Source organism: Theileria parva, chromosome 1 (genome assembly GCF_000165365.1).
Source record: "Theileria parva strain Muguga chromosome 1, complete sequence, whole genome shotgun sequence".
Lineage (NCBI taxonomy): Eukaryota > Apicomplexa > Aconoidasida > Piroplasmida > Theileriidae > Theileria > Theileria parva.
In genome coordinates this window covers 1,680,301-1,707,528 of record NC_007344.1, presented here as the reverse complement: position 1 = coordinate 1,707,528, position 27,228 = coordinate 1,680,301, and the positions used below count along the sequence as shown (strand labels likewise).

General features: G+C 34.1%; 11 protein-coding genes across 11 annotated transcripts; 4 read left to right on the top strand and 7 right to left on the bottom strand.

Moving 5' to 3' along the window:
- Positions 1–184: 184 nt before the first annotated feature.
- rpa1 (RNA polymerase Rpb1 domain 5 protein) lies at positions 185–6,480 on the top strand (the record flags this gene model as incomplete). Its single annotated transcript, XM_761237.2, has 7 exons — positions 185–484; positions 514–649; positions 679–2,654; positions 2,697–5,577; positions 5,633–5,720; positions 5,754–6,100; positions 6,176–6,480. 7 exons carry the CDS (start codon positions 185–187, stop codon positions 6,436–6,438), a joined length of 5,991 nt encoding a protein of 1,996 aa, XP_766330.1. The 3' UTR covers positions 6,439–6,480.
- Positions 6,481–6,707: 227 nt separating this feature from the next.
- Ube4b (Ubiquitin elongating factor core family protein) lies at positions 6,708–10,150 on the bottom strand. Its single transcript, XM_761236.2, has one exon. The coding sequence runs from the start codon at positions 10,102–10,104 to the stop codon at positions 6,772–6,774; it is 3,333 nt and encodes a 1,110-aa protein (XP_766329.2). The 5' UTR covers positions 10,105–10,150; the 3' UTR covers positions 6,708–6,771.
- Positions 10,151–10,370: 220 nt separating this feature from the next.
- Positions 10,371–13,686, bottom strand: TpMuguga_01g00807 (putative integral membrane protein; the record flags this gene model as incomplete). The annotated part of the gene is made up of 1 exon (XM_061305073.1): positions 10,371–13,686. Exon 1 carries the CDS (start codon positions 13,593–13,595, stop codon positions 10,371–10,373), a length of 3,225 nt encoding a protein of 1,074 aa, XP_061162011.1. The 5' UTR covers positions 13,596–13,686.
- Positions 13,687–13,934: 248 nt separating this feature from the next.
- On the top strand, positions 13,935–14,503 carry lsm5 (putative U6 snRNA-associated Sm-like protein LSm5). Its single transcript, XM_761234.2, has 2 exons — positions 13,935–14,201; positions 14,236–14,503. Exons 1-2 carry the CDS (start codon positions 14,061–14,063, stop codon positions 14,365–14,367), a joined length of 273 nt encoding a protein of 90 aa, XP_766327.1. The 5' UTR covers positions 13,935–14,060; the 3' UTR covers positions 14,368–14,503.
- Positions 14,019–17,441, bottom strand: RAD54 (SNF2 family protein). Its single transcript, XM_061305072.1, has 21 exons — positions 17,403–17,441; positions 17,257–17,295; positions 17,105–17,223; positions 16,860–17,067; positions 16,725–16,828; positions 16,622–16,693; positions 16,431–16,591; positions 16,304–16,400; positions 16,185–16,273; positions 16,067–16,153; positions 15,984–16,037; positions 15,852–15,953; positions 15,753–15,817; positions 15,610–15,721; positions 15,308–15,580; positions 15,140–15,274; positions 15,015–15,107; positions 14,810–14,978; positions 14,735–14,779; positions 14,499–14,704; positions 14,019–14,467 (listed from the first exon to the last, which is right to left on the bottom strand). Exons 1-21 carry the CDS (start codon positions 17,438–17,440, stop codon positions 14,375–14,377), a joined length of 2,361 nt encoding a protein of 786 aa, XP_061161645.1. The 5' UTR covers position 17,441; the 3' UTR covers positions 14,019–14,374.
- Positions 17,442–17,555: 114 nt separating this feature from the next.
- Positions 17,556–18,782, bottom strand: UBC5 (Ubiquitin-conjugating enzyme E2 5). The gene is made up of 6 exons (XM_761232.2): positions 18,462–18,782; positions 18,361–18,422; positions 18,240–18,319; positions 18,038–18,205; positions 17,876–18,004; positions 17,556–17,838 (listed from the first exon to the last, which is right to left on the bottom strand). The coding sequence occupies exons 2-6, from the start codon at positions 18,408–18,410 to the stop codon at positions 17,696–17,698; spliced, it is 570 nt and encodes a 189-aa protein (XP_766325.1). The 5' UTR covers positions 18,411–18,422; positions 18,462–18,782; the 3' UTR covers positions 17,556–17,695.
- A 368-nt stretch (positions 18,783–19,150) lies between these two features.
- Positions 19,151–20,873, bottom strand: PGC (Eukaryotic aspartyl protease family protein). Its single transcript, XM_061305264.1, has 10 exons — positions 20,233–20,873; positions 20,023–20,200; positions 19,929–19,992; positions 19,758–19,897; positions 19,703–19,726; positions 19,649–19,674; positions 19,515–19,614; positions 19,382–19,485; positions 19,317–19,349; positions 19,151–19,280 (listed from the first exon to the last, which is right to left on the bottom strand). The coding sequence occupies exons 1-10, from the start codon at positions 20,785–20,787 to the stop codon at positions 19,200–19,202; spliced, it is 1,305 nt and encodes a 434-aa protein (XP_061162010.1). The 5' UTR covers positions 20,788–20,873; the 3' UTR covers positions 19,151–19,199.
- A 371-nt stretch (positions 20,874–21,244) lies between these two features.
- On the top strand, positions 21,245–22,302 carry TpMuguga_01g02340 (Ribosomal protein L1p/L10e family protein; the record flags this gene model as incomplete). Its single annotated transcript, XM_061305213.1, has 6 exons — positions 21,245–21,576; positions 21,609–21,720; positions 21,749–21,897; positions 21,930–22,028; positions 22,060–22,119; positions 22,149–22,302. The coding sequence occupies 6 exons, from the start codon at positions 21,245–21,247 to the stop codon at positions 22,300–22,302; spliced, it is 906 nt and encodes a 301-aa protein (XP_061161644.1).
- On the top strand, positions 22,286–24,595 carry TpMuguga_01g00800 (uncharacterized protein; the record flags this gene model as incomplete). The annotated part of the gene is made up of 3 exons (XM_761228.2): positions 22,286–23,182; positions 23,214–23,294; positions 23,382–24,595. 3 exons carry the CDS (start codon positions 22,286–22,288, stop codon positions 24,579–24,581), a joined length of 2,178 nt encoding a protein of 725 aa, XP_766321.1. The 3' UTR covers positions 24,582–24,595.
- Positions 24,566–25,148, bottom strand: TIM9 (Tim10/DDP family zinc finger family protein). Its single transcript, XM_761227.2, has one exon. It carries the CDS (start codon positions 24,968–24,970, stop codon positions 24,695–24,697), a length of 276 nt encoding a protein of 91 aa, XP_766320.1. The 5' UTR covers positions 24,971–25,148; the 3' UTR covers positions 24,566–24,694.
- On the bottom strand, positions 25,149–27,228 carry TpMuguga_01g00798 (putative integral membrane protein). The gene is made up of 11 exons (XM_061305071.1): positions 26,856–27,228; positions 26,729–26,825; positions 26,559–26,697; positions 26,400–26,528; positions 26,181–26,368; positions 25,958–26,147; positions 25,767–25,880; positions 25,666–25,735; positions 25,572–25,634; positions 25,358–25,542; positions 25,149–25,327 (listed from the first exon to the last, which is right to left on the bottom strand). Exons 1-11 carry the CDS (start codon positions 26,939–26,941, stop codon positions 25,263–25,265), a joined length of 1,326 nt encoding a protein of 441 aa, XP_061161643.1. The 5' UTR covers positions 26,942–27,228; the 3' UTR covers positions 25,149–25,262.

The window sequence follows — 27,228 nt, the reverse complement described above, 5'->3', positions numbered from 1 at the left end:
AATCTTGTAAAATATTTGTTGTAATATAATAAACTAGATACTTTTGAGATGCACATTACCAAATTTAAGATTTTTATATTTTTAGACTCATATCTCATTAGAATCACTCAATATTATGGTTATATTATTAAATAAAGTAATTTGATGGGATTCTGTGCTTTAATCTAAATTTGAACTGTTCCAAATGAAGAACTACGAATCCACAGTGTCGACGGAAGTCAATGGATTGTCCTTTTCATTTCTGTCGAGTGCTGAAATAAAGTCGCTGTCGTGTTCTGAAATCAAAAATGCTGGGAGAATCGATCACGAATCTGCAGGAAAGTCCTGTATATATGATCCGTCCATGGGATCAACAGAGATCTACAGACTGTGCTCAACGTGTAACGAAATGACAAACTGTGATGGGCATTTAGGCCATATCAACTTCGCAATACCGCTGTTTCACCCAATGATGATTAATAGTCTTTGCAAACTACTAAAGGCGGTATGTTATTGAGTGATTATTTTGTGTAGGTGTGTTTCTACTGCGGAAATTTGAGGTTGAAGCATAGAACGTTGGAGAAATTCACGGTGCTTTTTGAGGCTTCGCAATCAGAAAATATGCGGGACATGATTATATTAGATAAAATCCTAAGCATGAACGAAGAGAGTAGGTTTTTAAACTTAACAAATGTGTAGGAGAGGAAAACGCGGCAGAGAGAGATAAAATAGTCAATTATCTTTTGCACAGATTGAAAAGAAGAGAACGCATGATGAATAAAAGGAATGGAAACAAAAGTGAATTTTTACATAATCATACAGAGATGAAGCATGATTCCAATATTTGGAATGAGATAAGAGATCGGTTTTTTAATGAAGCTGCACAATTGTGCGGATGTAGCTATTGTGAAGGGAAAGGCAAGGTGATGATAAAACCTTCATCTGATTTATCGTATATTGAAGTATCATGGCACCAAAAAGATAATCCACCCAAACTTATTAAAAGTTTAAAACAATTTATTGAAGATGAGTATGGTGAACCTGACGCATATGAAAGATGGAAAGCCTTGAGGAGTGAACAAAATGATAAAAATGAGGAAGAAGAAAAGATGCTTGAACTGGTAAATAAAGTCAGCGAGGATATCACTTCATCCTCACTTAAAAGCCTAAACCAAACAGGGAAGTCAGTAAACATGGTGCATTTACAATCATTCCACCTATTACCATATCTAGATGAATTGTTCAGAAAGGAGTCGGAATTTTTGAACCATTTGTTCCCACAATCAAGGTTACACGGATATAAAATATTCTTCATGGACTGCATGGGAGTGTCAGCCAACAGGTTCAGACCACCCTTAGTAACAGCAGATAAACAGATAGTACTACACTCGAGATCAACAGCACTACTAGACATAGTGATGACAAATGAGTTTGTAAAACTGTTGCTTCAGTTTAAATATTATAGCGAGGAAACAAACTCTAATGATAGTGCTAGTGATGCTAGTGAACAATTGAACGGAGTGAATAATGAAGTGAAACCGAAAGCAGGAAAACTGAGCCTGGTGGAATATCTGTCAAAAATGAACTATAAGATTGATGAGAAGCAATTGGAACAATTTGATAATTACCTAAAGGACTATAAGGACTTGAATGAAGCAATAAGAGACCAGATATTAAACTTGCAGAAGAAACTGTCATCATACATGGATAATGGTAACCCGAGACCGGGAATAAAACAGACAATGGAGCATAAAACTGGAACAGTGAGACAAAATATGCTAGGAAAGAGAGTAAATTATTCAGCACGTACAGTAATAGCACCCGACTGTTTTATAGATACAAACCAGATGGGAATGCCACTGAAGTTTGCATTGGAACTCACAGTTCCAGAATATGTAACTAAATATAACGTAAACTTTTTGAGAAAACTGGTTATAAATGGACCAAAGGTATACCCAGGAGCAAAGATGCTGAGAGACACTAACGGAAAGATTTACAATTTGTCAGCATTAACCTACAATGAAAGAGTTGCAAAAGCCAAATTACTGTTAGTAGGTTTATCAGAAGGAAATGCAACAAAGATAGTATACAGGCATATACTGGACGGAGATGTAGTATTAATGAACAGACAACCAACATTACATAAACCAGGAATTATGGCACACTTTGTAAAGATACTCACAAATCAGAAGATTTTCAGACTTAACTATGTAAACTGTAGCACATATAACGCAGATTTTGATGGAGATGAGATGAATGTCCACCTTCCACAAGATTACTTATCACAGTCAGAAGCACAGCTGATAGCAAATGCAGATTGCCAATTTGTAGTGCCAAAAAACGGCCAGCCAATAAGAGGGCTAATACAGGATCACTGTCAAGGAGGAGCTTTACTTACGAGCAGAGATACTTTTTTCACAAAATCTGAGTTCTTCAACCTGGTGTACTTGTCATTCAACTCATTTATAAGCACCAATTCGTTGATGTACCTGAGTAAGCAGGATTTACACTTTGTGGAAGAGGATATTAAACTAGATGTGCAATTGCATCAATTGGCGAAAAGACTAAAGGTTTTATCTGATCCGTTCTCACGTAAAATAACTAACAGAAACATTAAAATCCATCTAGACCAACCAGCAATTCTGTACCCAAAACAACTATACACGGGGAAACAGGTATATTATCCCATTCATCTATAAAATTTAAATAATTTTTAGGTGATAACGTGTGTGTTGAAGACATTAATTGATAATATTTCTGTTGGACTAGGAGACGGTGAAGAAAACAATAAATACAGGGGAATTAACCTGCAATCTAAGTCACAAACACCAGGAGATGCGTGGGGAGGATCATATGACGGAGATAAGGAGGAATCGACGATTATAATTAGAAATTCGGAATTACTGCAAGGAGTGCTGGACAAATCGCAGTTTGGAGCAAGTTCATACGGTCTGACACACCTAATATACGAGCTGCTTGGCCCCAGAGTGTGTGGGATGCTGCTAAACAGCTTTTCGTACCTGTTTACGTCATTCTTGCAAATGAGAGGAGCTACGTGTAGTCCAAAGGATTTCTTGCTTACAGAGACTGCTGAATCTGAACGTAATAAAATACTAAAAAGGATAAAATATACGGGACTCCACTTGCAAGAGTTGTTTATATCACTGTCGAGAAATACGGATAATAGTCTCCCCAACACTAACGGTGGTCATAATGGATCGGTTAACGATAATCAAAAGTTATTGGATGAATTGGTATCTGATTTTAGGCCGTTTTATGATGCCGTTAAGAAGTATGTGTCAGACGTGAAACTTGGGAATTTAGATGGTTTAGATTCCTTTGGCTCATTTGTAGAGGTTCTTTTAACATTGTTTTCCTCAATTTCAAAGTGTAATGATAACAAAAATGTTGAAGAACCTGTTAAGAAATATATGTGTAAACTGATTGAAAGATGTTCAAAGGTGACTAAACTTAGGAATTTGCTCTTACAGTATTTTGCACATTTACCCCCTGACTCGAATTTGAATTTGGTTCAGCTGAAATTCCCAAATTGGCTGGCTCAGTATTCAGATGTGGATAAAACTGAACCTAAACAAGGTGATTCTACAGAATTATCAAGCACACTGAATAAAAATGGACTAACGAATGGCAATAATGGAGCAAATTATAAGTTGGGAGACTCATATAATACATGCATGAAGTTTTATAAAATGGTGTGTAATAGCCCAAGAGAGAATGACCTGCTCTCAACATTCGATAGGTTCTTCCAGAATAACATAGTCTCAGTGTCGAGTCATATTAACGAACTGGTGGATAACACAGTGGTTAAATTCCCAAGAAACGGATTTGCAACAATGGTGTCAACGGGAGCAAAGGGAAGTAAGGTTAACTTTGCAATGATATCCTGTGCACTATCGCAACAGACATTGGAAGGGAAGAGAGTGCCAGTGATGCCGTCAGTGAGAACATTGCCATGTTTTGCATTCGGAGATTTCGGATCAAGAGCAGGAGGATTTATTTCTGACCGTTTCCTAACAGGCCTGAGACCGCAAGAGTACTTTTTCCACTGTATGTCGGGAAGAGAAGGTTTAGTAGATACATGTGTTAAAACGGCAAAGTCGGGATACCTTCAAAGATGTGTTTTGAAGGCAATGGAGGATGTGATAGTGTGCTATGATTCAACAGTTAGAGATTCAAACTGTAACATAATACAATTTAAGTATGGAGAAGATGGAATTGATGTGTGCAAAAGCTCTTACCTGTCACAGTTACAAGACCTCCAAGTTAATGAGATATACCAGTGGTCAAATGATCCAAAAAATCTAAAATCCTCTGATCCCGATTCAATGGAGTTGGATGAAAAGGAAGATGGTTTGGATAATGGAGCAAGGTTGTATTTGAGAAATTGTGAAACTGGCACCTACAATAAAAGTTCTGAAACTGATAGTAATTTTAAAGCTTACTACGAGAAGTGTAAATGTGAGCCAGGAGAAGCAGTAGGATGTATAGCAGGTCAGTCAATTGGAGAACCAGCAACTCAAATGACATTAAACACATTTCATCTGGCTGGACATGGTGCAGCAAATGTAACTCTGGGTATCCCCAGATTGATAGAAATCCTTCAAAACACTTCACACTGTTCCACACCCTATTTCTCAGTTCCAATTCTGGGAAAAAATGAAGATGAAATTGCTGAGAACGCTGAAAACGCCATAAATGCACTGAGGATGATTTACCTGTCAGACATTGTGCAATCAGTGGGTATGGAGACTAGCGTATACGTGAACAAGAACTCAGAGAAGGAGTGGGAGTACGTAGCAACGATACAATTTGACGATTTTAACCTGTTTAGGAAAGTAATTGGGCATTTTAATACAAGAGACATTGTTAAAGTGTGCTCATACAATTTACTTAGCTCGTTCATGAAAAGAGTTATGGGACAGATGATAGTGACAATGGACATCAATGTGCCATTTGAACTCTCAGATAAGACAGACCAGCTAGAGGAGTTTTGGAACATGTTTGTAATGCAGAAACAGATTGTGAAGAGGGATAAACTATCAACGAGAATTAGGAAAATGATATTAGCAAGTGGCTCATCCAATGATATTCCAAAGAAACGTGAGGCAGAAGATAGTTTAGAGTCTGAAGCTGATCTAATGGATAAATCCGACCATGATTCTCACGAAGAAATGGACGAAAGAGAAGAGAAGGATGAGTTTGTTGAAGAAAGTGAAGAAGAAACTGAAAGTTCAGAAGACGAATCAGAAGGTGATGACGAATATGAGTCTGATGATGATGAAGTAGAGGATCAGGAAAATGAAGATGACAAAGATTCTGATGAAGAGGAGGAGGAAGAGGAAGAAGAATGCATGCCTTTAAATTCGTCACAATCATCTTCTGCAACATTGGAAGACGGTTCTATGGATTTGGATAAGGAACCTGATGATCCTAATTTAATGAACCTAGATGAACAAGATGATATTGTGTCAGGAGTTGATGACTTAAGTTCACCATCTGCATCCCCAACCAGAATAAGGAGTGAAAGCTCAGGAATTAAATCAGGAAATCAAAGATTATTCTCAATTAATAGAAAAGGTAATTTTATCAATTAGTTATTTTATTATCTAAAACCACCTTCACTTATGATTAGTTTTCCAATTTGTTAAATCGCTGGAATTTTCTGAGGAAACATCAACCATGGTTTTAAAGTTTGGCTGGCCCGTGTTAAAATGTCCATAGTAAGTTTATTTTTACTTATTTTTACTTTTTAGCTTTTTGGATCTCCTACCACTGCTAAAGCAGGAAATATCACAGCTGGTATTGAGAGACTCGTATGGCATACGTCAATCTAGGATAGAATTTCAAACTGTAGACGACAAGGAAGAGTACACACTACACTGTGACGGGACTAACTTGAAGAGGCTTTTTATGCTGAAGGATGGAATTGTGGATTTCAACCTCATCAAGATGAACGACGTGGCTACCGTTCTCAAGTACTACGGAATTGAAGCTGCACGATCATGCATAGTTTCCGAACTCCAAAAGGTCTTTTCCGTTTACGGTATTAAAGTTAACTACAGACACCTCACATTAATAGCTGATTTCATGACTCAAAAAGGTAAATTCCAATACAATACAATTCTCTAAAATATACTATTAATTACATATTTTCACTGTAAATTTCATTGTTTAGGTGACGTTAGAACTTTTACAAGATATGGAATGGCAAAACACACTTCTCCTTTGCTGCAAATGTCCTTTGAGTCGACAATGAAGTTTCTTATGCAGGCTTCTCAGCGTGGTGCTTACGATAACCTGAAGTCGCCAGCAGGAGGCCTGATGGCTGGAAAACCAGTCCATGTAGGATCGAGTTTGTGTAGATTAATGCATGTTGTTGATTTGAAGAACAATAATAGCAATAAACTGGTTCCTTTTGACGATCAATACCAGTTTTAGTTTAAACACTTTTAATGCTAATGTAATTATAAGGCTGTGATATTTGTATATGTTTTATATAAGATTGGGGATATTTTTAATATAAATATCTAAACGGATGTGCAAATCTTTTGTAAAATTCAGTCACTAAGAACCAATAATACCTATCCAAAGTACTTATCCAGTATCATATCGTTTTACCATGCTATATACATAAGTATTATCATTTTACATATCAGCATATACACACTTGTATACTACCTTGTATATACGGATGAGTAAAATGTAAGTAAGTAGATAAAAATATTAAGCGAGTTTGATTATTAAAATGGTCCGATTAGGTAAAAAATACAGTTAGGTAGAAGTAGAGTTGGATTTGATTAAAGATTTTAGGAAAGTAGAAATTTCTTCCTTGAGCTCAGGCTGCTCAATGAGCTGGTCACGCTCAAGTGGTGCACGAGTGAACGGGTCGGTAGATTCAGACATTAAATGGCGTTCAATGTTCTTGCGATCCATAATCTTGCCACTGGTTGGTAATAAAACAGGGTCCTCCATAATGTCCATCATTATAGGGTCAAGGTAGTTCTCGGGTATCTCATCGGTTACAGCATTGTCGTATAGCATGCTGGTTTGTTTGGCGTACTCTAGAAGTTTATTGCTCAGATTATTGAATGATTTAATGTTTCTGTAGTTGAGGAACATTTCTCGAGTGGAAAATCTTATACACCTGTTGAAAATCTCAGGCTTGTAGTAACGCTCGTCATTGACCACAGCCTTAACGAAGGGGGTGACCTCATCGGAGTCGTTGTGTTCATACAGTGAAATATAACATTGCATAATCTTAGAAAGCCACTCTTTTGGCTTAAAACCGTATTCATCCATGTTTTTAACCTTAAGTTGAAGGCATTTAGGACCAGCTAGGCTTTCCAAGCAGCACCCCAGACACGTAACAACTTGAGGTAGGAGCACTGAACTACTAGTGATGTCTGACGGGAACTCTGAACAGAGAATATGTAAAAGCAAACATATCTCAAACCCGTACTCTACAAAACTCCTGGTTCTGCCCTTAAGTTCAGGGCCTGCCATTGACCTTAGCTGGTTAGCGTCAATTGCACCCTCTTGCACGTACTGATCTTCCGCGTTTTCATTATTTTCGCCAGACTGCTGGTCCTCAGTAGCGGCTTCATCCAAGGAGATTCCTGCGATTTCACGTCTCCTGATCTCAGTCAAGTATGAGACGACCTCCTCGATAAGGAAGTTAGTGTCGTTTAGCAGCAGGTGCATGAACTGAATGAACAGGTCCTTCTTAGATATGATACATGTGACAAAGTTCTTCCGATATGATTCTAGAACAAAAAACTGAGTAAAACTTTGAATTATGTTTAGTCTTGACGAAATTCTCGTGTTGTAGTTGGATTTTTGTGAGGATATGAAAGTCCTGACAAGCGCGTCCATCAGGTGTAGCTTGCACACGTTAATGGTCTCGAATCTTGACACTGAGTCTTTTGAAAACTTACACAAGTATAAGATCGTAGAACAGGCCATGTCACACTTAATGTGTATGTTTTTAATTACGTTGTTTGGGCACTTCATTATAAATATGCACACCGTTACCACCAGCTCAAAATCCATAAACTCCAAGGGATCTGTGTCATTTGGCTTTATATAGTGGTCATAATGTTTCAGAATTGTCATGTTTTTTATCAAATCTAGAACATTTTCTATAAGGTCAACTGGTAAAACTGTAAATTGAGGTGATGATACTCCAGCATCTGCGGTCAGGACCTTATCACAGTACTTCTCCACCATAGGTCCAAACTTATTACTTGAAGTATCATACAAACCTTTGTAATCACTCTTTACATTGCCTTCCTTATCATATAACAGAAAACAGCGAAGAAATAGTCTGAATGATATGTGAACATAGTGCCAAAGAGCTTTAAGGAGTGATGGGTGCTGTAGTGCTGTTCTCCAAACATACACGTAGGAAATGTAGTTTGCCAGCTTATCATCATTAATTCCCAAATTTGACGACGAGTTTGCATACTCTAAAGTCTTGTTCAGTATTTTCAAGTTTTCCTGCAGGCTTGGGAGAAACATCATGTTTAATGACTTGAGTGTGAGCCAGAATATTTGAGTTATGAACTTACTATTGTACAGGTCAGAGGGGTTAGACTTCAGCAGTTTTAATGAACTTTTAACTTGGTTTTCATCTCCCATGCATGATGCTGTTGCTAAAAACCCAAGGATTTTGTTCATTTCCTTTTCCATTTCTCCAAGGTCTTGCACCTTATCTGCTACCGCTTCAGAATCTTCATTTGATTCATTTTCTAAACCTTCCAATTCTTGGTTTATCAAGTTAACTGCTTGGCAGTAAGAAGGGTCGATCTCATCAGATTTAGGTATTGTGATACCCTGGGCCAGCAACAGGAGAAGCCATGTAAAGTTAACGCAGAATCCAAATGAATTATCGGGTAATAAAACTAGTCTACGAAAGTACATTTCATCAAATGAAATTGGGGGCGTTTCAATATGTGTTAAACCATACATTTTCTTGCGATTAGTGTTAAATGATATGAACCTTCCCATAACCGATAAAAACCTGTTCCTCACTCTTGAATCCACTTTTAAAATAACCTTTACCAGCTGAACAAAGTTATTCATTGAGTGTTCGCTTTCGAATCTTTTAGAATTAAACACTGACTTTAGGTGATTGAGATCCTTTTTTCCATAAAAGTCACTTGTTCTATCCACTTTTGCTCCTTCATATAGTTGTTTAATACCAAGCAGTTTAGACACTTCATATTGTTCTTCGTCCAGGGTTGTAACTCCTAGAAATCTTCCAAAAAACGAAGTTAGCTCTATTTTAACCCCTGATGAAAGACCCATTTCATGGTACAACTCAACTGGTACTACATTATAAAGGAAAAGTTCCACTAATGGTTTGTAAGCAAACAGCTCCGTTAACAATTTAGCTTCACTTGAAGCGTTGGATTTTAGTGTTCTAAGGATTAATCTTTTCCTCAGAGATCCAAAGATATTTATGAAGACTTCTTTACTTACATTCTCGTCTGTTTCCCACATCTCAGCAACCAACTTTTGTAAAAATGTGACATTATGTGTAGATGTTCCATAGTCTAGGAACATTTCAAATAATACTCTCTCATCTGATACGTTCAAGTATGCCTTCTTTATCTCATTTTCACTAATTATATCTGTAATGGTAAAGTATTCAGGGAATGACATTAAAATTGAGGCATTTGAGATCAGAAATGACTGGACCTTTTCCAGAACAAGAAGGAGTTCAGACTTCAATGAACCTGTAGAGTTGGTGTTTTCATTCAAACTCCCAAGAATTTCATTATTTACTCCACTTTTATTAATTTTACTAATTTCGTTAGCTGTTCTTGTATATGAATCGTTTAAGTCTACCAGCACATTCTTGTTGTGTAATATACTCAAGTATACTATGGAACGAACCACATCATCCAAATCTTCTACATTTAGATACTTATTTTCAGTATCTGTAATTCCAGAAATTCTTCCATAAAGGTGACCAACGTAATGTCTGGGATGTTCTGGTTGGTTCAGTAGATTCTGTTGTCTTTCCGATTTTTTTATCGTAACATTTAGTGAATTTTGAATCAATTTGTGAATAATTGTTGGTTTATTGACATTTTGAGTCATTTTATAAATTAACAGAACTTAATCATTTTATATAAAAATTTGATAATGTAGGTAGTGTACGTAATGATAACAGCATATATTTAACCTTTTAGTAAATTAAAAACTAATAAAATATAAATACGTTGACATATAATATAAAAACACCAAAATAATAAAATAATTATCTAGTATGGAAGTGATGTGTAGAGGAATTTAGTGAGAAAATCTAGTAGAATATATGGACTGACGTTGAAATAAATAGAATAAGAATCAAACATATTATTATTTCATATGTTAACATCTTGATGTTTGTTGTTTCGATATGTTGATACAAATGATTGAATATAAAGGTCTCTGAACAGGTCATTCCACAATAGTATCATGTCCATCGAGTACTCAAATGGATTCCAATTTAATAATATACTTCTATCAGCTGACCATTCCCTTATTAAACTTAATCTAAATTCCCAAAGATCAATATGTCTGGGTAATTTTTCCTCTTTACTTGATCTTTTTAGCTTTTCCAACAAATCTCTATTCATTGATAGATAACCTGTTAGTTGATCATTTCTGGAATTTAGAAATTTTAATATGGATAGTTGTCTGTTATCTATTATTTTCTGAAGCTCTGTGTTTGTATCAAAGTATCCTACACTATTGAGGCTCAATGAGTAATCTGTGTATATTTTGAGGTTTCTGAGAAATCTTTTTTCAAAATCATTCCATTCAACTTCCCACTGTTGTGTATACTTTTTAAAATAATAAAATATTAAATCTGCATCTCTGAATACTAGGTACTTCAAAGCGTAATCAAGGTATGCGTTGAAGTGTGCATAAAACTTAAGTTCGCTATAGGGTCCTGTAATTCTCTTCTTTTGGTTTTTAATCATATCCTCACACCAATTATCAAATCTCAGCGTATTTAACTCATCCATGAAGTCTCTAATTAAATTAGTTTTCCTTTCTAATAGTTGGATCTCAACATCCAAGGCATACTTGATCAAGTACTTTTCATCACCTTCATAATCTGGAAACACCTTTCTCGCATACTGTGAATCTGATTTATATTCTTTGAACTCATATTTCTTAAAGTTTACTTTTTGAACTTCTGTGAAGTCACTAACTTTGAAGCTTATTGGAAGATAGTATTCCTTCATTTTATAGGATATTACCATTGATGCTATCAACTTAACCAAACAAAATATTAATACTGAAAAACACACTAGAGCTATTACTTCATTTCTCCTTATATCAATCTTTCTAAAATGATACGGTAAATTAGTTGGAAGTATCTTCATCGCACAACACTTCTTATTTTGACAAGTGGTTGCTTGAGGACAGCTACCGCAACAACACTCACATTGTGATGAATCTCCTGTACTTTGACAGCAGCAACAACAACATTTGCAAACTCCATTAGACCCTTTACATTCCATTTTAAGATATCCTCCACATTCTGATTGATTATCTTTTTCATTAATTTTTAATATATCTACTTGTTTGCAATTTGTTCCCTCAGAGCATCCACAATTTTTGCAACATTCTTTGCATTTATCGTTTGCAAATATTAACGAATTGATTTGTTCGTATTTTTTATCAAATGGTTGTTGACCAATATGGAATGTACTATTTATTTCTTTCAAACTAATCCAAATTTTCAATTGATAATGACAACACGATGATATTTTATGATCCGCTATTGTAAAATGCTTACCACATATGTTTTCGTTGTCTCCACAACATTTAATACAACAATTTTGGGAAGCATCTTGGTTTTTACAACAAAATAACTTCTTCAATTTCTCTAAATCAGGTGCATCAGAATACGAACATAGATAAAAATGTTTTTGATCTTTGCCAATATTCAGTTTTATTTTTGCCAGACAATTTTTTTTATCACCTAGTGTTGTGTTCTGAACTTCGTTTCTATTTTTACAAGTTCTGTGTTTACATGGACATACACAAGGGATTTTAACACATTCTAACAACAGACAATAATCGCAATAGGGACAACATGAGACAACACAGTTCCTCAATAGATAGTGACGAGTTTTATTTGTTTTACAACAACATCTCTGGGAACAACGTTGAGAGCATGGACTGCATGAACAAGGAGATCTAGTGACGCAACTTGGACAGCAACAGGCACAACAATTAGTTTGTGCACCTGCACAGCATGTGCAGTTAGCTTTCTTATTTTTGTAGTTTTGTGAATGACAAAAAATACAATCACCATATGTCCAATCACGAAATGTATTGTGGTTGTTATATGGTAGCCAAATATTAACACATTCAGTTGGAGGAGGTTTTGAACATGGTTCATTAGAATTCTTTTTGTTACATAAACAAATACCTGTATCATTAACACAACACTCTTGACAACTTGGACTACGTTTTTTACACTTAAATGTAAGGTTTCCACTCAGGAAATTTATAAAAGCAAAAACAAGTACAAATGTCCCTAGGATAGATGAAAAGAATGACAAAAGGGATAGTACAATTTTTTTATTATACAAATCAAGTTTATAAGTGTTGAAACCAAAAAACAAAAATCCAGAAATTAGATAGTGTATTAAAAATAATGACGCAAATCGTTTATGGAGATGTGGACGTAACAGGACGGCGATAAGTGCACCTAAAAAGCCACCTAGATATTCAATAAAATAAATATCGTCTCTAAAATAAATGGATGAAACTATTGGAGTTGGATTGAAAGGGGGCGAAAACATTGAAGTTGTACAGAACGACATATAAATAACCGCTAAATAAGCAGCAGGAGCAAGAGATGGAGCTAACAAGTATTTCAAACAACCCAAATTGATATGCGTGGGCATTAGATCATTAATCCTTACCGTTGTCATTAAATCAACCTCCTGACCATCAAACCATTTAAACAAATTTTCCATTGTTACTCTGTTAACAGAATCATTGTATTCGAAGTAGAAATAATATTCCAAATAATCCCTGTAGAATATAAAAGATACGATACTAAAAAAACATCTTACACTTATAAACCAATTACATGTTGTTTTCCTTGATGCGATACTGAAATCTGAAGGTCTCTCAACTCCATGTAATAACAGATATCCAAAAAAGTATGCTGATGCAGCACCCATTACCAAGCCGTTTATTCCACCAATATTATAAGATGCTAGGTATAATGTTGCAATCAGGTTTAAAGCAAACAGATGACTCCAGAATGCAAATAACAATCTATAGAATATGCGATTTTTGATAGGGAAGTATATGAAAAATACTAACAACAAGTGAACTAGAAAATTGAACCATATAATGACTACAGTTGTGAATACTCTATTGAATTTTAAGAAAGTGAAACAAATGAATGAAAATGCGAACACGGTATAGTACAGAGTTGGGAAGTTGATTTGATGCATAAAGTAGTATGAATACAGTTTGACCATATCGACACTCAGAAATGACGAGAATGCCCAAACGAAATTCATAAAAGCAGATACCACCACGGGAATTTGATCCCTCCTAAAACTCGACATTTTATACTATTCTACATAATCGAATATTTTAAAATTCCATCAAATTCCATCCATTATCAAGTTTATTAAAAATAAAAACACAAAATTTCCAAATTTAGGAACAATGATTTTATAAAACAACATTTTATACCATCCTGTATTTATAACAGTGGATATTATAATTTACATAACTTGATGTGTCGAAAAATAACTTTAGAATTCAACAGTATTATACAAATATTAAACAGAAAACAAAACATTAAAACTAGATATCCCAAATTAGGATAATTACATATAATTACATTATTAATACACTATTAATTATATATAAACTTTATTTATAGATTCTTTTCTCAAATTTCAATTTTTATTCCTTGCCGGTGGTGTAAACCACAATTACAATTTTATTACAAATATTTCACATATTTTACTTAAAATATACACTTTAATTATTTATATTAATTTTTTAACTTATAAAACTCTACAATGTCGACAATTGAAGCCAGCGCCGTCTATCTTCCGTTGGCACTCATTGATAAATGTCTCGGAAGTAAAATTTGGATCATAATGAAGAACGATAAGGAAATTACAGGAACCCTTAGAGGCTTTGACGACTATATGAACATGGTTTGATAAATGATAATATTCATGATGATTTTAGGTCCTGGAGGATGTTGTCGACTACTCCTTCTCACCGGATGGAGTCAAAACAACAGAGTTGAATGACGCCTTAGTTAATGGAAACAATGTAGCAATGCTAGTTCCAGGTGGAAAGCCGACAAATGTTAAATAATGCATATTCAGTCATCGGAGTCCACACTTTCCTGAGTTGGCACGTAGTCTTCATTATCGGAATCAAATGTAGTTGACACAGTATCAGACTTGGCGATTTTCTACATTTTAATTAATTAATATTATCTTTACCTTTACACCGATATTTTCAACGCTTACGCTTTCTTCTACATTCTGAAATTCGATCCTGCAGGTCATTACAAATGACACTGGGACAAAGTCATCACTTATCCTCTTGTCATCATATTGTATTTGAGGCTCATTTTTAGTGGCTGCACTAACCAGATATTCGTCAGGAATAGTAGTTAGATCAGAGTGATGTGCCCATGTGTTTAAGTCTATTCAATTTATTTAGTATAATTACGTACCGTCTTCTAGGAAGTCCTTGTCTTGAGGTACATGCATTACTGGCCCTAAGGTAATTATAAGTTTAACAAACTTACCATCCTGATTGGAACATCTCTTGCACTCAATCAGGTCATGAGTATCAGATATAATGTTTTCCTTGTATTCGAACAAGTTCTTAAGATATTCACCTGATAAACTATCCTTCAACTCGTTGATTCCATCAGTTACCAACATTGAACTCAAACCGTCCTTACAAATTTGTCTCTAAAATTATTATATAGATAATTATGTTTTGTTTACCTGGTAAATCTTCTCCTCTATTGTTCCTGTACTAAAGAACCTGTAAATGTAACACACTTTAGTCTGACCATCCCTCCAAACACGAGCAAGCGCCTTTAAATTATTTATATTAATCAAAAAACTACCTGTTTATCATTTGCTGGATTCCAGTCTGGATCAAATAAAACAAGGCGGTTAGCTCCGATTAAATTAATGCCACAACCTCCTGCTTTAGAACTCAGCAGGAATATAAAACTGTTAGAATTAGGGTCATTAAAGGTCTAAAAATTAGATTACTAAGCTAGTGAACATACCGTCACTAGTTTATGTCTCTTTTTAATACTAGTTGTGCCATCCAGTCTTTCGAATGGGTAATTACACTCCTTACACAGCCTTTCAAATAAATCAAGAGTTTGAGTGTAGTTGCTAATTATCACAACTCTGTCATTCCCATGCCTTCTAATTTGATAAAGTAATCTATATAGAACAAGAAATTTCCCTGAAAGGTCACATCTGCAACATTTGTATTTTGAGGATTTCGTCGCGTTTTCGATATCTAGCAACAGTGAATCCACGTCTGGCGATGACTAAAGAATATGAAAACTCACTAACATACCATAACTCCACCTCTCTTTAGTAAAAACGGGTGATTACACAACTTCATTAATGATTGTATGGCAGAAAGTGCTCTGCTTACTACTGTATCCTGGTTCATTATATTCTTCCACCTAATTCATTTATTTAAATTACTAATCTTACCTTCTAGAAGTTACAAACGATTTATATATATCCTTTTGAACATCCGTCAAATTACAGAAGACGTTCTAAATTTAACCAATTTATATAGATTAGACTAACCAGGATGATTTTAGGTGGTAGAACTTTGGCCAGAAGTGCGTTTGTTCTTCTGAGAACAAACTGGTTAGTGATGTTTGATAGTTCAGCTAGTCTCTCGGACGCCTAAACATAATTTATCAAATGATTCTTTACCTTTTGTTGTTCTGCTGGAGTAGCGTATGGTTCCCTTCCAATAAGTATGGGATTCTGAAAAGTTGATAAAAATGAAAACTAACCGCAAAGTTTCTTCTAAAGCTGTTCACATCCCCAAGCACATCTGGGTTACACAGAGATACTAGTGAGTAGAATTCATTAAGATCATTCTAAAAATAACTTATTAAACCTCAAAAGTACCTGGATTGGTGTGCCACTGAGCATAAGTCTCATTTTAGCTGAGGAATTTGAAATGCTCTGAGATGTCCTTGTTTTATCGTTTTTAAGCCCTAAATAAAATTAGATATCTCATCAGATACTATGCGCTTCATCACAGATTAATAAGTCAATATTAACTCCCTCGAGATATGAACAGTGAAGGCGATAAGTTTCATATGAAGATATAATTACTCTCGACTAAAGGAGTTTATTTCAATAAAAACGAACTGTTCTATCATATTTGAAGCCCTGAAAGGAAGAAATCACCTTTTCTTTACTAGATTCAGCTACTGGTGTGCAGGGACACCTCCCTCTCAGCCACTTCTTTATTTCACTTTCCCAGTTGTTAACCAAACTGGCCGGGCATATGATTGCGCATTTCCTTGCAGCTGTGCTAGATGAGTAATTCAGAGCCTTACCAGGTTTATTATCCAGTCCTTGATTTAAAAGCGTCCACATAACGGTAATACTTTGTAAAGTCTTGCCAAGACCTATAGTTCCCGTTTAGTTTTAAACACTAACCCATATCATCTGCTAAGATACAGCCTCTTCCGTTAAACCCTTTTAAACCCATCAAACAGTCAAATATAAACTGTACACCTTGTCTTTGATGGTCTCTCAGGAACCTAAATCAAACTATTAGAACAGACGGAATACCTTGAAAGAATCGAATCTACTTTGATTTCAACCTGCACTTCAGCATCAGGGTCTGATGTGTATAAAACCAGTGGATTATCTGGTGGCAGGTCTTCTAAGGATTCTGGTTTTTCCAAGTATATGCCTGCTCTGAAGTCTCTTAGGAAGGATTTCGTATCTGATTTGATTCTGCATCCTAGCGTTTTCCTCTGGGATTCTTCACTCACACCTAACGATGTGTGAACTAAGGAATCTTTTTATTTTACCTGGTTGATGTCCTTCTAGTGGACTTTTAAACGGTTTTAAAATAATCGGTGTTCCTGCCTCTACTGTGAGGAAATTGAATAGCGGTGCCCGAATTAGGCAGATATTACTCGGGTTATATCTGTTTAAAATTTTTAAAATTTATTTAAAATACCCATTATTATTTTGAAGGTCCTCTTCCGTGCCATTAGTTCTAAAATATCAAATTAGAAACGGTTGAAGGTTTATAGATGTGTAGAATTCAGTTATATTCTGGTATATAAGTAATTTAATTAATTATTTAAATGAATATAAAGGCACAGTCTAAGGCGTTTCTCATGAGGAAATAAAGTTCTCATAATTTATTCCTCTAAAAAAATAAATCTGAATCGTTGTAGTGTGTAATGCCGGCAACCTAGAAATTTTCAAAAAATAAAGTTTATACAAAAAATAAGAATATACATAAAATGTATAAAATTAAAAATGATTAAAATATAAAGGTTTTGTGAAATAAAGCGGTGAAAACAGAAAAGTGCGATAGAAAGGTAAGAATCCTAATTGGAGAAGCCGAGTGATAAAAACGATAAAAAATAAATTTGATTGGAATTTAGGGGTTAGAAGTCTTCTAGGTCTGCTTCATCCACTGTGCTCTCTATGTCACTCGGTTCTCCATCATTAGCAACGGATAATGATTCTTGATTAGTAAATCCTCTCCTTTTCTCCCACATTTCTTTACTAGCGTGTATTCTTACATGCTCTAAATATTAACATTGAGAATATGATATATTACTAACCTCTAACTTTCTCTTCGTATGTTGTTTTATCCAACATCATGAGTGCCGCTGCCTCATTGTTTAGTGGATCCGATGGGTTTGGGTATGTTAATAACTGCGGTAGGAAAACGTCAAAAACGTTGACCAAGCCTATTAAAATAATTTATTTGTTGATATTCTTACTATATATTGGCGTCCATGTTTCATTTATTACATCGAGGCACACCGACCCCGACGACTCATCTACATTAGGATGTAGCATTTTATTCATAAATCCTATTGAGGGTGACGCGAATGGGTAGTCATCAGGTAGTATAACGTGGACTTGCCACACTCCATCCTCATATATAGCTGTAAATTTTGTCATAGAAATGGGAAAACATACTTCCGTTAGGACCGTGAAAGGTAACGTTGAACTCCTGCGTGCTGCCGTTTACCAATTCCAGGTCATAACCGGCCATTAGACTAAATATGGAATGAGATTGTGGGTTAATTGTTAAACTTACAGTTTTGTAAAATCACATTGCTTCCTTATGTGTGAACCTTTGGAAGTCATAATATAAAAAGTCTAATAAAAAATTATATGGGTTATATTAAATTTTCGTACATCAAAAATAATGAAATTGAAATGGGTTGCTGAAAAAATCTGCTTTAAAGATCAAAGGGTTTAAATATGTAAACGAGGGCAAAGATTAGAAACTTAGCTATCTCGTATAATAGATAATGGATCGAGTGAAATAAAAATAAAGAAAATTTCGAAAAGGTAAAGGGAAGTCGGTATTTAAATATAATTTAAATGTGCACTGATTTCAACTTGATTATAATAATATACAAAACATAAAAATTTTGGATATAAATTAAAAAACCAAGGGAAAAATGTTACATAACAAAAATATGCAAATATATTAAATAAGAAGTGGGATCCAATTGTACATCAGCATTATATGAAATCGTAGTTCAACCCCAGACATTAGGATAAACCAGTTTGGTGCTATAAAGTCCACATATAATTTTTATTAAATATCTACATTCATATTTGATATATCTAAATTGAAATTTCATTTTTTTCTACTTGTAAAATTTCTGCATTTTTTCTTTTCATTTTGATTTAAAATCTGCAGAATCATGGGTTGTATCAACCACCTACTTTTACACATATTTCTCAGATTTTTTTATGATTATCACAATTTTGATCTTTATTTCATTTTTGTTTATTTAACACCGTTCTTTGCTCATGATACTATTTTCACGTTCCAACCGCCATTGATGTGTAGATTTATTTATTATATAATCATGAATTTTAGATATTAGTTTAGAAATTATTCATCTAATTTTTCATGTGTTTCTAGTCTGATTTCTTGCTTGGTGCAAAACCTACTTCTCTGGATTCATAATCATACACAGTGTAATAGGCTCTCATGAACAACTGAAATAAACTCTTTTTGTAATTTTTAAAAGTTACCTCTCCAAAAGTCCAAGCGCTAAACCCCAATTCCTATCCCAAAATAACAATCCATTAAACTATACCTCCTGTTGATTGTCCGGTACAATGCCAAGTGAGCAATGCTTTTCACCGTCAGATCCTTCATAGATGATGGTGTAATCTTCAGGTCTTAATTCCAAATTTACATCTAAATATGAGTATTATATTGATTAGTACCTGATCCTTTATTTCCTTCAAGTACGAAAATTAGATTTGGTTTATGCTTCATTTCCTCACATGAGGAAACCTGTAATCTGCTAAGTAGCGGTCCCATGCTCTATTAAATTATATTCTATATATATTGAGAATACCTGTGGTGCATAAATCAGGAATGATCCTAAAAATTAGGAAAATTTAGAATTTACCTGTATCCATTATTACCTTCACATCTGACAACTAATGAGATTAATGTGTACATACCATCTATTTTACTCATTAGGTTTGTAAATTCATATTGTTTAGCCAATGAATTTGATTTATGGTTAATGTTATTATTCTTAATTTTGATATTTTTCAACTTTAGAGTCCAGTAAATGGAGTCCTTTACAACTGGAGCCCATCTAAACATAAAGATTACGTGTAAAGAATTACAAGAATTCGTCATCAAGCGATCGTTTATAATTTGGATTAATTCCACCAAATGATATGTTTCCACCTAATAACAGGTTAAATTGACTGCTAATACCATTTTTTGTTACATAATAAGCGACTTGATTTCTGAAATTTGGATATAGCGATTTATTGTACATAATTGACTCAAAAAGAGGTCTTGAACCTCGTGATTCCATATCTTTAGTTTTGAAACCCAAACCAACAATCCCATCCCAGTGTGCATTATCCAAAAATGGTATATTAATATTAGTCTAGTGGAATATTAATATTAGTTTAAACATACGGCAAGTCCGACATTAACATCCTTTAAAGTAATGCCGTTGAGAAGATTAACTGTAGCTGTTCCATCAATGGCATCAATTTGGCCAGATAAATACTTAATTTCTAAAGGAACATAGTTCCCATGTTTGTCGTGTTTGGCTATCCATTCAGACCCTTTATGGTACCTTTTACGATTTAAACACTGCTGAGATAAACACATTTCATAAGGGACCCAGAACTCAGAAGAGCCTGTATCGAACAAAACCTTGAAAGAATTGTTTTCATTATTGTTAGAGCCAAGTATTATATTGCCATAATATGTAGCCCATAACCTTGATGTGTAATCAGCCTTGAGTGAAATTGTGCTAGATAATACGTTTTTTAAGTCATAAAACTTTGTTGAATACTGAGAAGATCTCTCAGCATTGAGAATTTTATAATAATGTTCATCTGAATCCTCGGATTTATGTAGTTGAATCTCATAAAATGGCTTTTTCAATGAATCAGAAGTTGGAATAGAAGAAATAACTCTAGTATAATTTAAAACAAATAATACAATAATATAGTACAATAACATTTACATTAAAATCATAGGATTATTAAAAGTTATAATTGAACTTGATGTGTAACACCATATGTGTAAACAACATCAACAGAATAAAAAATAAATTTATCCTTAAAACATCAACAGGAGTTTGTTTAGTTTTTTAGAAATTGTGAAGTAAATTTATTATATTTCTATATTTATGTTTATCGGTTTATTTAACATAGGTTTATTGAGTAGATGATATCGACAACATTTTTTAACAATATCTTATAGAATAAAATACCAAACATTGTTTATGATTTGAAACATTGATTTAATGTGTCATATTCTAATATAGTATTTTAAACATTTTGGTCAACCTTTCCTTACTCCCCAGAACAACTTCCATATTTTCTTAAGTATTTATAGATAAAATATTTACTGGATTTTGTAATATATATTTGCATAAATTTTGTCGATGTACATACATTTAAAATAGCGTTTTATTATGGCTATCTCGAAGTTGTATCGCCTGAATAAGGTGAATGACAAAAATAAATCAAGCAAAAATGTTAAAAAGTTAGATAAAGGAGCAAAATCTAAACCTAATAAAAAGGTAATACCTATAAAACATACTCCTGGACCCAGTTCTGCCGATAATAAGAAGGTTTCAGTGGATTCTGCTCAACTGACCAAAGTTATTGAAGCTTTTAAGAAGAGAGAAGCTAATAGCAACGTCAGCGAACGAGATTTATTGGATGAATCCTCAGGAAAATATGTTTTCTTGCAGTTTAGACTCTCGAAAGTCCCGCCTGAACCTCATGTTAAACCATTACAGATGTATGTTTTAAATTAGTATAATTATAATTCAGACAACTAAAACACCCTATATATTCTGGAAAAGACGTATGCGTGCTGGTTAAAGATCCTCAGAAAACATGGAAGGCTGTGATTTCTGAATTAAAAATACCAGAAATTAAGAAGGTTGGTTTTCAATAGATAATATTATTAGGTCATCGGAGTTGGAAAAGTACGTAAAAAGTACAAGAAATACGAGGACAAAAGAGCTTTATGCAATAGCTTTGAACTGTTCTTGTGTGATAAATCGGTAGTGCCTTCAGTCCCATCACTTTTAGGCTCATATTTCATTCAGAAGAAGAAGTTAGTGTGTTAACCCCTAAATGTGTTTTTAGATTACCAATTGGAGTGAATTTCTCAAAAAACAAAATCAAAAACGCTTTTCTCACAGCAATTAACTCAACTTATTATAAACTATCCCAGGGATCATACATGTACGTTCAGTAACCGAATATAATATTTTAGGTCTGTAAAAGTAGGAACTTACTCAATGCCAACAGAACACATCGTAGAGAATGCTATGAAGTAGGTTTAAGAAATTTTATAATTTTTAGTGCCTTGGAGTCTGTTAAAAAATTCCATACGGAAGATGAGGTCTTTAAAAATCACATTTGCTCAGTTTTACTTAATTGGGGAGGGCTGGATTCCCTTCAACTATACTCAGAGGAACTCCTTGAAATTGATAAGATAAATGATGCAGCTAAGTAGGATTTTGTCTTATATCTCACCAAAGAGGATATCCCTATTACTGAATGGAGCAAATGCAAGGAGAATATCAACACGAACTACCACAGAAACTACTACTGGGACTGATAATTCTGATTCTAGTGATTTGGTTAAGAGGATTTATTACTTAGCTAGGTCAGGCCAGACTAATGTTGAAGTATGGAGAGACTGCACAGTAAAGACTATAGAATCGATATATAAACTTGATCTGAGAGGCCTAGTTTCAATACTTCATTCCTATGGGTACATGAAGTACAGAGATCGGAACATGCTTCAGTTGATTTCAGCTAGACTGATAGAGAACATTAGACTAATTAACTCACCTCAGATTACAAATGTGCTAAGGGCATATTCAATTCTGAACTTTAGAAGTGATTTTCTATTCAGAATGATGATTCCAGAAATCTCACTAAGACTAGATATGATGACAGTGAGCCAGGTTTCATCAATTTTTTACTCATACTCTAATTTGGGGTACTATAACAAGAATTTGTTCCAGACCATACAAACATACCTGTACTCAAATGTAGATAAATTAACACCATATGATCTTACACTACTGTTAAGTGGATTTTGTAAGAATTTTAAAGGTTTTGATGATAAGTTTCTTACTGTCCTTTCATTTCAATTTTGTAAATTACTCAACTCATACGATAATAAGCTTTTCTCACTGAGTGTAAACTCACTTTCAAGATTAAATTTCTGTAAACATAAGTACCTGCCATCACTTATAGAGTCTGAAGTATACAACAGAGTTAAGTCACCAAAAGACCCACTGGCCTCCAGATCATTATCACTGATTTTAAACTCGTTATCTAAACATTACACAAGTTGCACGCCACTTTTTACGTTTTTATCTCAGGTATTCGTGAAAAAATATTAATTATTTATAGACTGTTTTGAAGAGGCTTAAGGAGTTTGATATGCACTCAGTTTGCTTAGCTTTGTCATCTTTCAGTAGAGTTTCACTATCTGTTAGTCAACAAACTAATATATCAGTTTATAATTTATACATGCTTTAAATACTACACACAGTATCCATGTGTTAATTATGAATATAGGACGGGAAAATGTATGATAAGATTGCAGAGCATGTTGGAAGGAACTCATTAAAGTTATATCCAAGAGCGATTGCATCAATGTTATACTCATATGCCAGAGCTAAGCACTTACACGGAGCACTGTTTTACTTTTCAGGGAAGCACATCCAGTTAAATCTTGGAAATTATACCTGCGACGAAGTGGCTATGGTTTTGAGATCATTTTCAGTTTTAAACGTGAAAAACGAGGAACTATTGGATAGTTTTTCAAAGTTTATACTGGAAAATACTCCTGATTACGTTCCAATCAAGTTTGAAGATTTATGTCCGCACCTAAGAGTATCATTTGGTTCTAAAGAATCTGGAAACCCTTGTATATTAAGTGAAAATGAAGTTGGTTTGGCTGAAAAAACGGTTACAGATAATACTGGTGATAAAACTGATTTATACAGTTTTGAAGGAAGGAATATTAACATGCTAGAGTATGTAGGAGAATCGAGTAAAGTTTCTTCGAATTATCTATCTAATGGGAAGATGCACTCATTGCTGTGGATTGTTCAGGCATACGCTAAGTTCTTTTACATAAATGATAATGTCACAAGAGCCATGACTAGAATTGCAAATGAACTTGTTGTGAGAATGAATGAGATGAAACCGTTTTTAGTCTCTAGATTACTGTTTTCATTCTCACAGCTGAACTTCAGACATGAAGCTGTTCTTGAAATGCTATTAAATGAAGTTACAAATCCAAGAGCCGGTGTTAAATTTAGTCAAAAGGAGTTGTCGCTACTACACTACTCAATTCCTACTTTCGGTTTAGACCCAGGAGAGTTTGGAGTTTACAAATTTAAAGCTTTGGACTTCCAGAGAATGGTTGAAACTACAGAACTTGAAGAGCTGATTTTGAGAATTGTTAATCAGGACATACCGTCATCAAAACCACTTTTTGTAGAGTTACTCAATAATCCACTAACAATGGAATGCTTATTGAAAGATAGGATTAATGATGGAAATGGTAGTGAGAAAAAGGACTTAGAGGAACAAGGAGTTAAGGCTTCGGATGAGTTTGAAGTTAAGGAATTAGATGGGAGTGACATTTACATTCATATACCTAAATATTTGAAAGAGCTAGTAAAGAGTGAAGATAGAACTGATGATATGAAAACTAAGCTTGAAGAGGCATTAAATAATCACGTAAACTACAATTTTAAAATTGATTAAGTTTATTCTTACAATTTACACATTATTTGACTGGACTATTATTTGTTAAATTAATGAATCATTAGTTAAATTGATGAATAATTTATTAAATTGCAATTATTCGTTGGAGTGTGCTAAATCTTAGACTGTTTCTCTGCAAACCTTGTTGAAACTCGTTGAGAAAAGTCAAAAAACAGCTTAACGCAGGATTCCACACATTGGGATTCCTTCTTATCGAGGTCCTTTGATCTGAAGCCAGAAACACATTCGTTGAAACATCTTTCAACGAGGCCATTATAGGTGTCCATGGTGTCTTGGTACTGGATTTGGTTGAGTTTCTCAAGAACTGCAGATCGTTGAGAAGCTGTTAGATGGTTCAATTCTGAACCAAGCCCAGTAGATTGCGACATTTTATAAAAATTATATTAATAAGTATGAGTATTTGAGAATTATAATAGGAATAACACAAAATTACAACTTTACAATACCTTTTTACAATAATTTTTACAAATCAATTTATAACAAAATTTTACAAATTAATTTACTCAACATAATATATTAATGTATAATAAATTGATAATATTAAAAACTGCGATTAAAACTGGAAAATATTCTTAATACACTTAATTCTACTGAAAATAGATATGGAATCCTGCAACACCACTAAGGAGAATCTCAGGAGTATAAAACAGTTAATTTAAATCAGACTCCTGGAAACAGGAATATTGCTGGAACAGCCAAGAGCACAGAACCCAGGTAAAACATCGCTAAAGGAATATGACTACACACTAGAATACCAGTAAGCAGGAAGCAGCACTTGAACCCATATTCATCTAAAATGTGACCTCCTAAGACTGTGGTTCCAGCCATTATAATCCTCATCAAGTACTCTGACGATAACCAGTAGCTTGCAGACTTTAAGTTGCTGCATTGTAACACTATTGACGTTTTAAGAGGTCCAGGAGCGTTTTGAAATGATGCCCTAAGCAATTCAGAATCTAATTTTCTTACCTCAAGATGTATACCGCTATTATGATTGGAACCTTATTACAATGAACAAAATAGTACAATAATCTGTTATATCGTTAATTTACTAATATCTTACACTAATGCGATAGCTTTTGATATGAATATTGTAATCAGTTTCCCGTGCCTTTTTTGATAACTGTTCAAAACTAAACATCTATTAAAAATTGTTAAACAAACTGAAGAGAATGATTGTTGTGAAAATTGGTATCGACAGTGAACTTATCCACAAGTGAATGAAATCAATATTGAAATGCTGTATCATGTACATTGACATTAGACTTATTGACAGTCCTAATAATATTTCGTGATTTAGATCAATTAAGAGTAATTTAGTGTTATTTATTAGTTAGTTGGTTGTATAAAAATACCTGAACCGAGAGTCGTTAACATATTCATTGAAAGAACAATCCAGGGCAGGTAGGAATATCTTCCAGATGAATAGTTTGATATATCTTCTCTGAAATACGTTCCTGAATTCCGGTCCAAATAATCCTCCTTAGTTCCATTAGTAATTTCCTTAGGTCTTTTAGCATTTTTTAGCTCAAATGCTGTGTAAATCTGAAAATGATAATTAGTGATTATTGAACGTACTCTCAGGAGGCAAAAGATGGAAATTGCCAAGTAAACGTATTCGGGGTTTTGGAACTTTAAAGCGTTGAAATAAAAGAACCTCCGTTTAATAGGAGGTAGAAATGTGATTAAAATGTTCAGCAAAGGGCCTGCGACATGGCCGATTTTAGCCAAGACATTGTAATGAACTATGAATCCACCTTTATCCGCTAAATAATCGATAATTTATCTAAAAATTACCTGAATTAATCGCCAAAACTATCAGATTTGTAAGTGAGACATTCAGCGAGGAATAAATAGTGTAATATGTCACGTGCCAGACAACATGGAACATTCTGTTCTTATTTGTGTAGTACTTTGAATATATTACTAAATCAGGTTTACATTGTAGAAAATTACCTAATTGAAGGTATGTGATGAGAGATGAAAAAAGGGGAGTATTATACATAACATTTGTCAAGTTTAGATACGATATTAGAAACCAGTAAAGTCCTCCCAGAGCTGCTCCCAGATGGTGTAGAGCGCAGATATTGCTAACCTAACACAACTATAATAATTGGTGAACTTACGAAGACGTTATCTGAAAACACCGCGTATAAACATAGGTCTGACAATGTAGGAAATATAATTGCTTGGATTAGATCAGTTAGGAAGACACAGTAGTATCTAAGGCATTAAATTTAGAGTCTAACTTACATAAATTTCAACCCAATTGGAAATGACTTCCTGGTGTACGGAAGGTTGATATATCTGTAATAGAAGTTGATAGGTCTATCGAACATCTTTAAAGTATATCAAATGTGATTTTATGTAATTTTTTAGATTCCTAGGAATCTTTCAAACATGGTCAATGGTATTGTTGAAATGTTTATAAAATAAAATTCTCCTTTAAAATATAACGTTTTTTTAAATGGAAGGACAATAAATTAATAGTAAGATCAACAACTTTTAAAACATGACACGAAATTTGAACCGACAGAAAATTCTGGAAATTTAATATAAAACTTTAACTTATAATAAAGAATAAATTGCCTTATAAATAGAATAACCGAGGAAGATTTAAATGAAT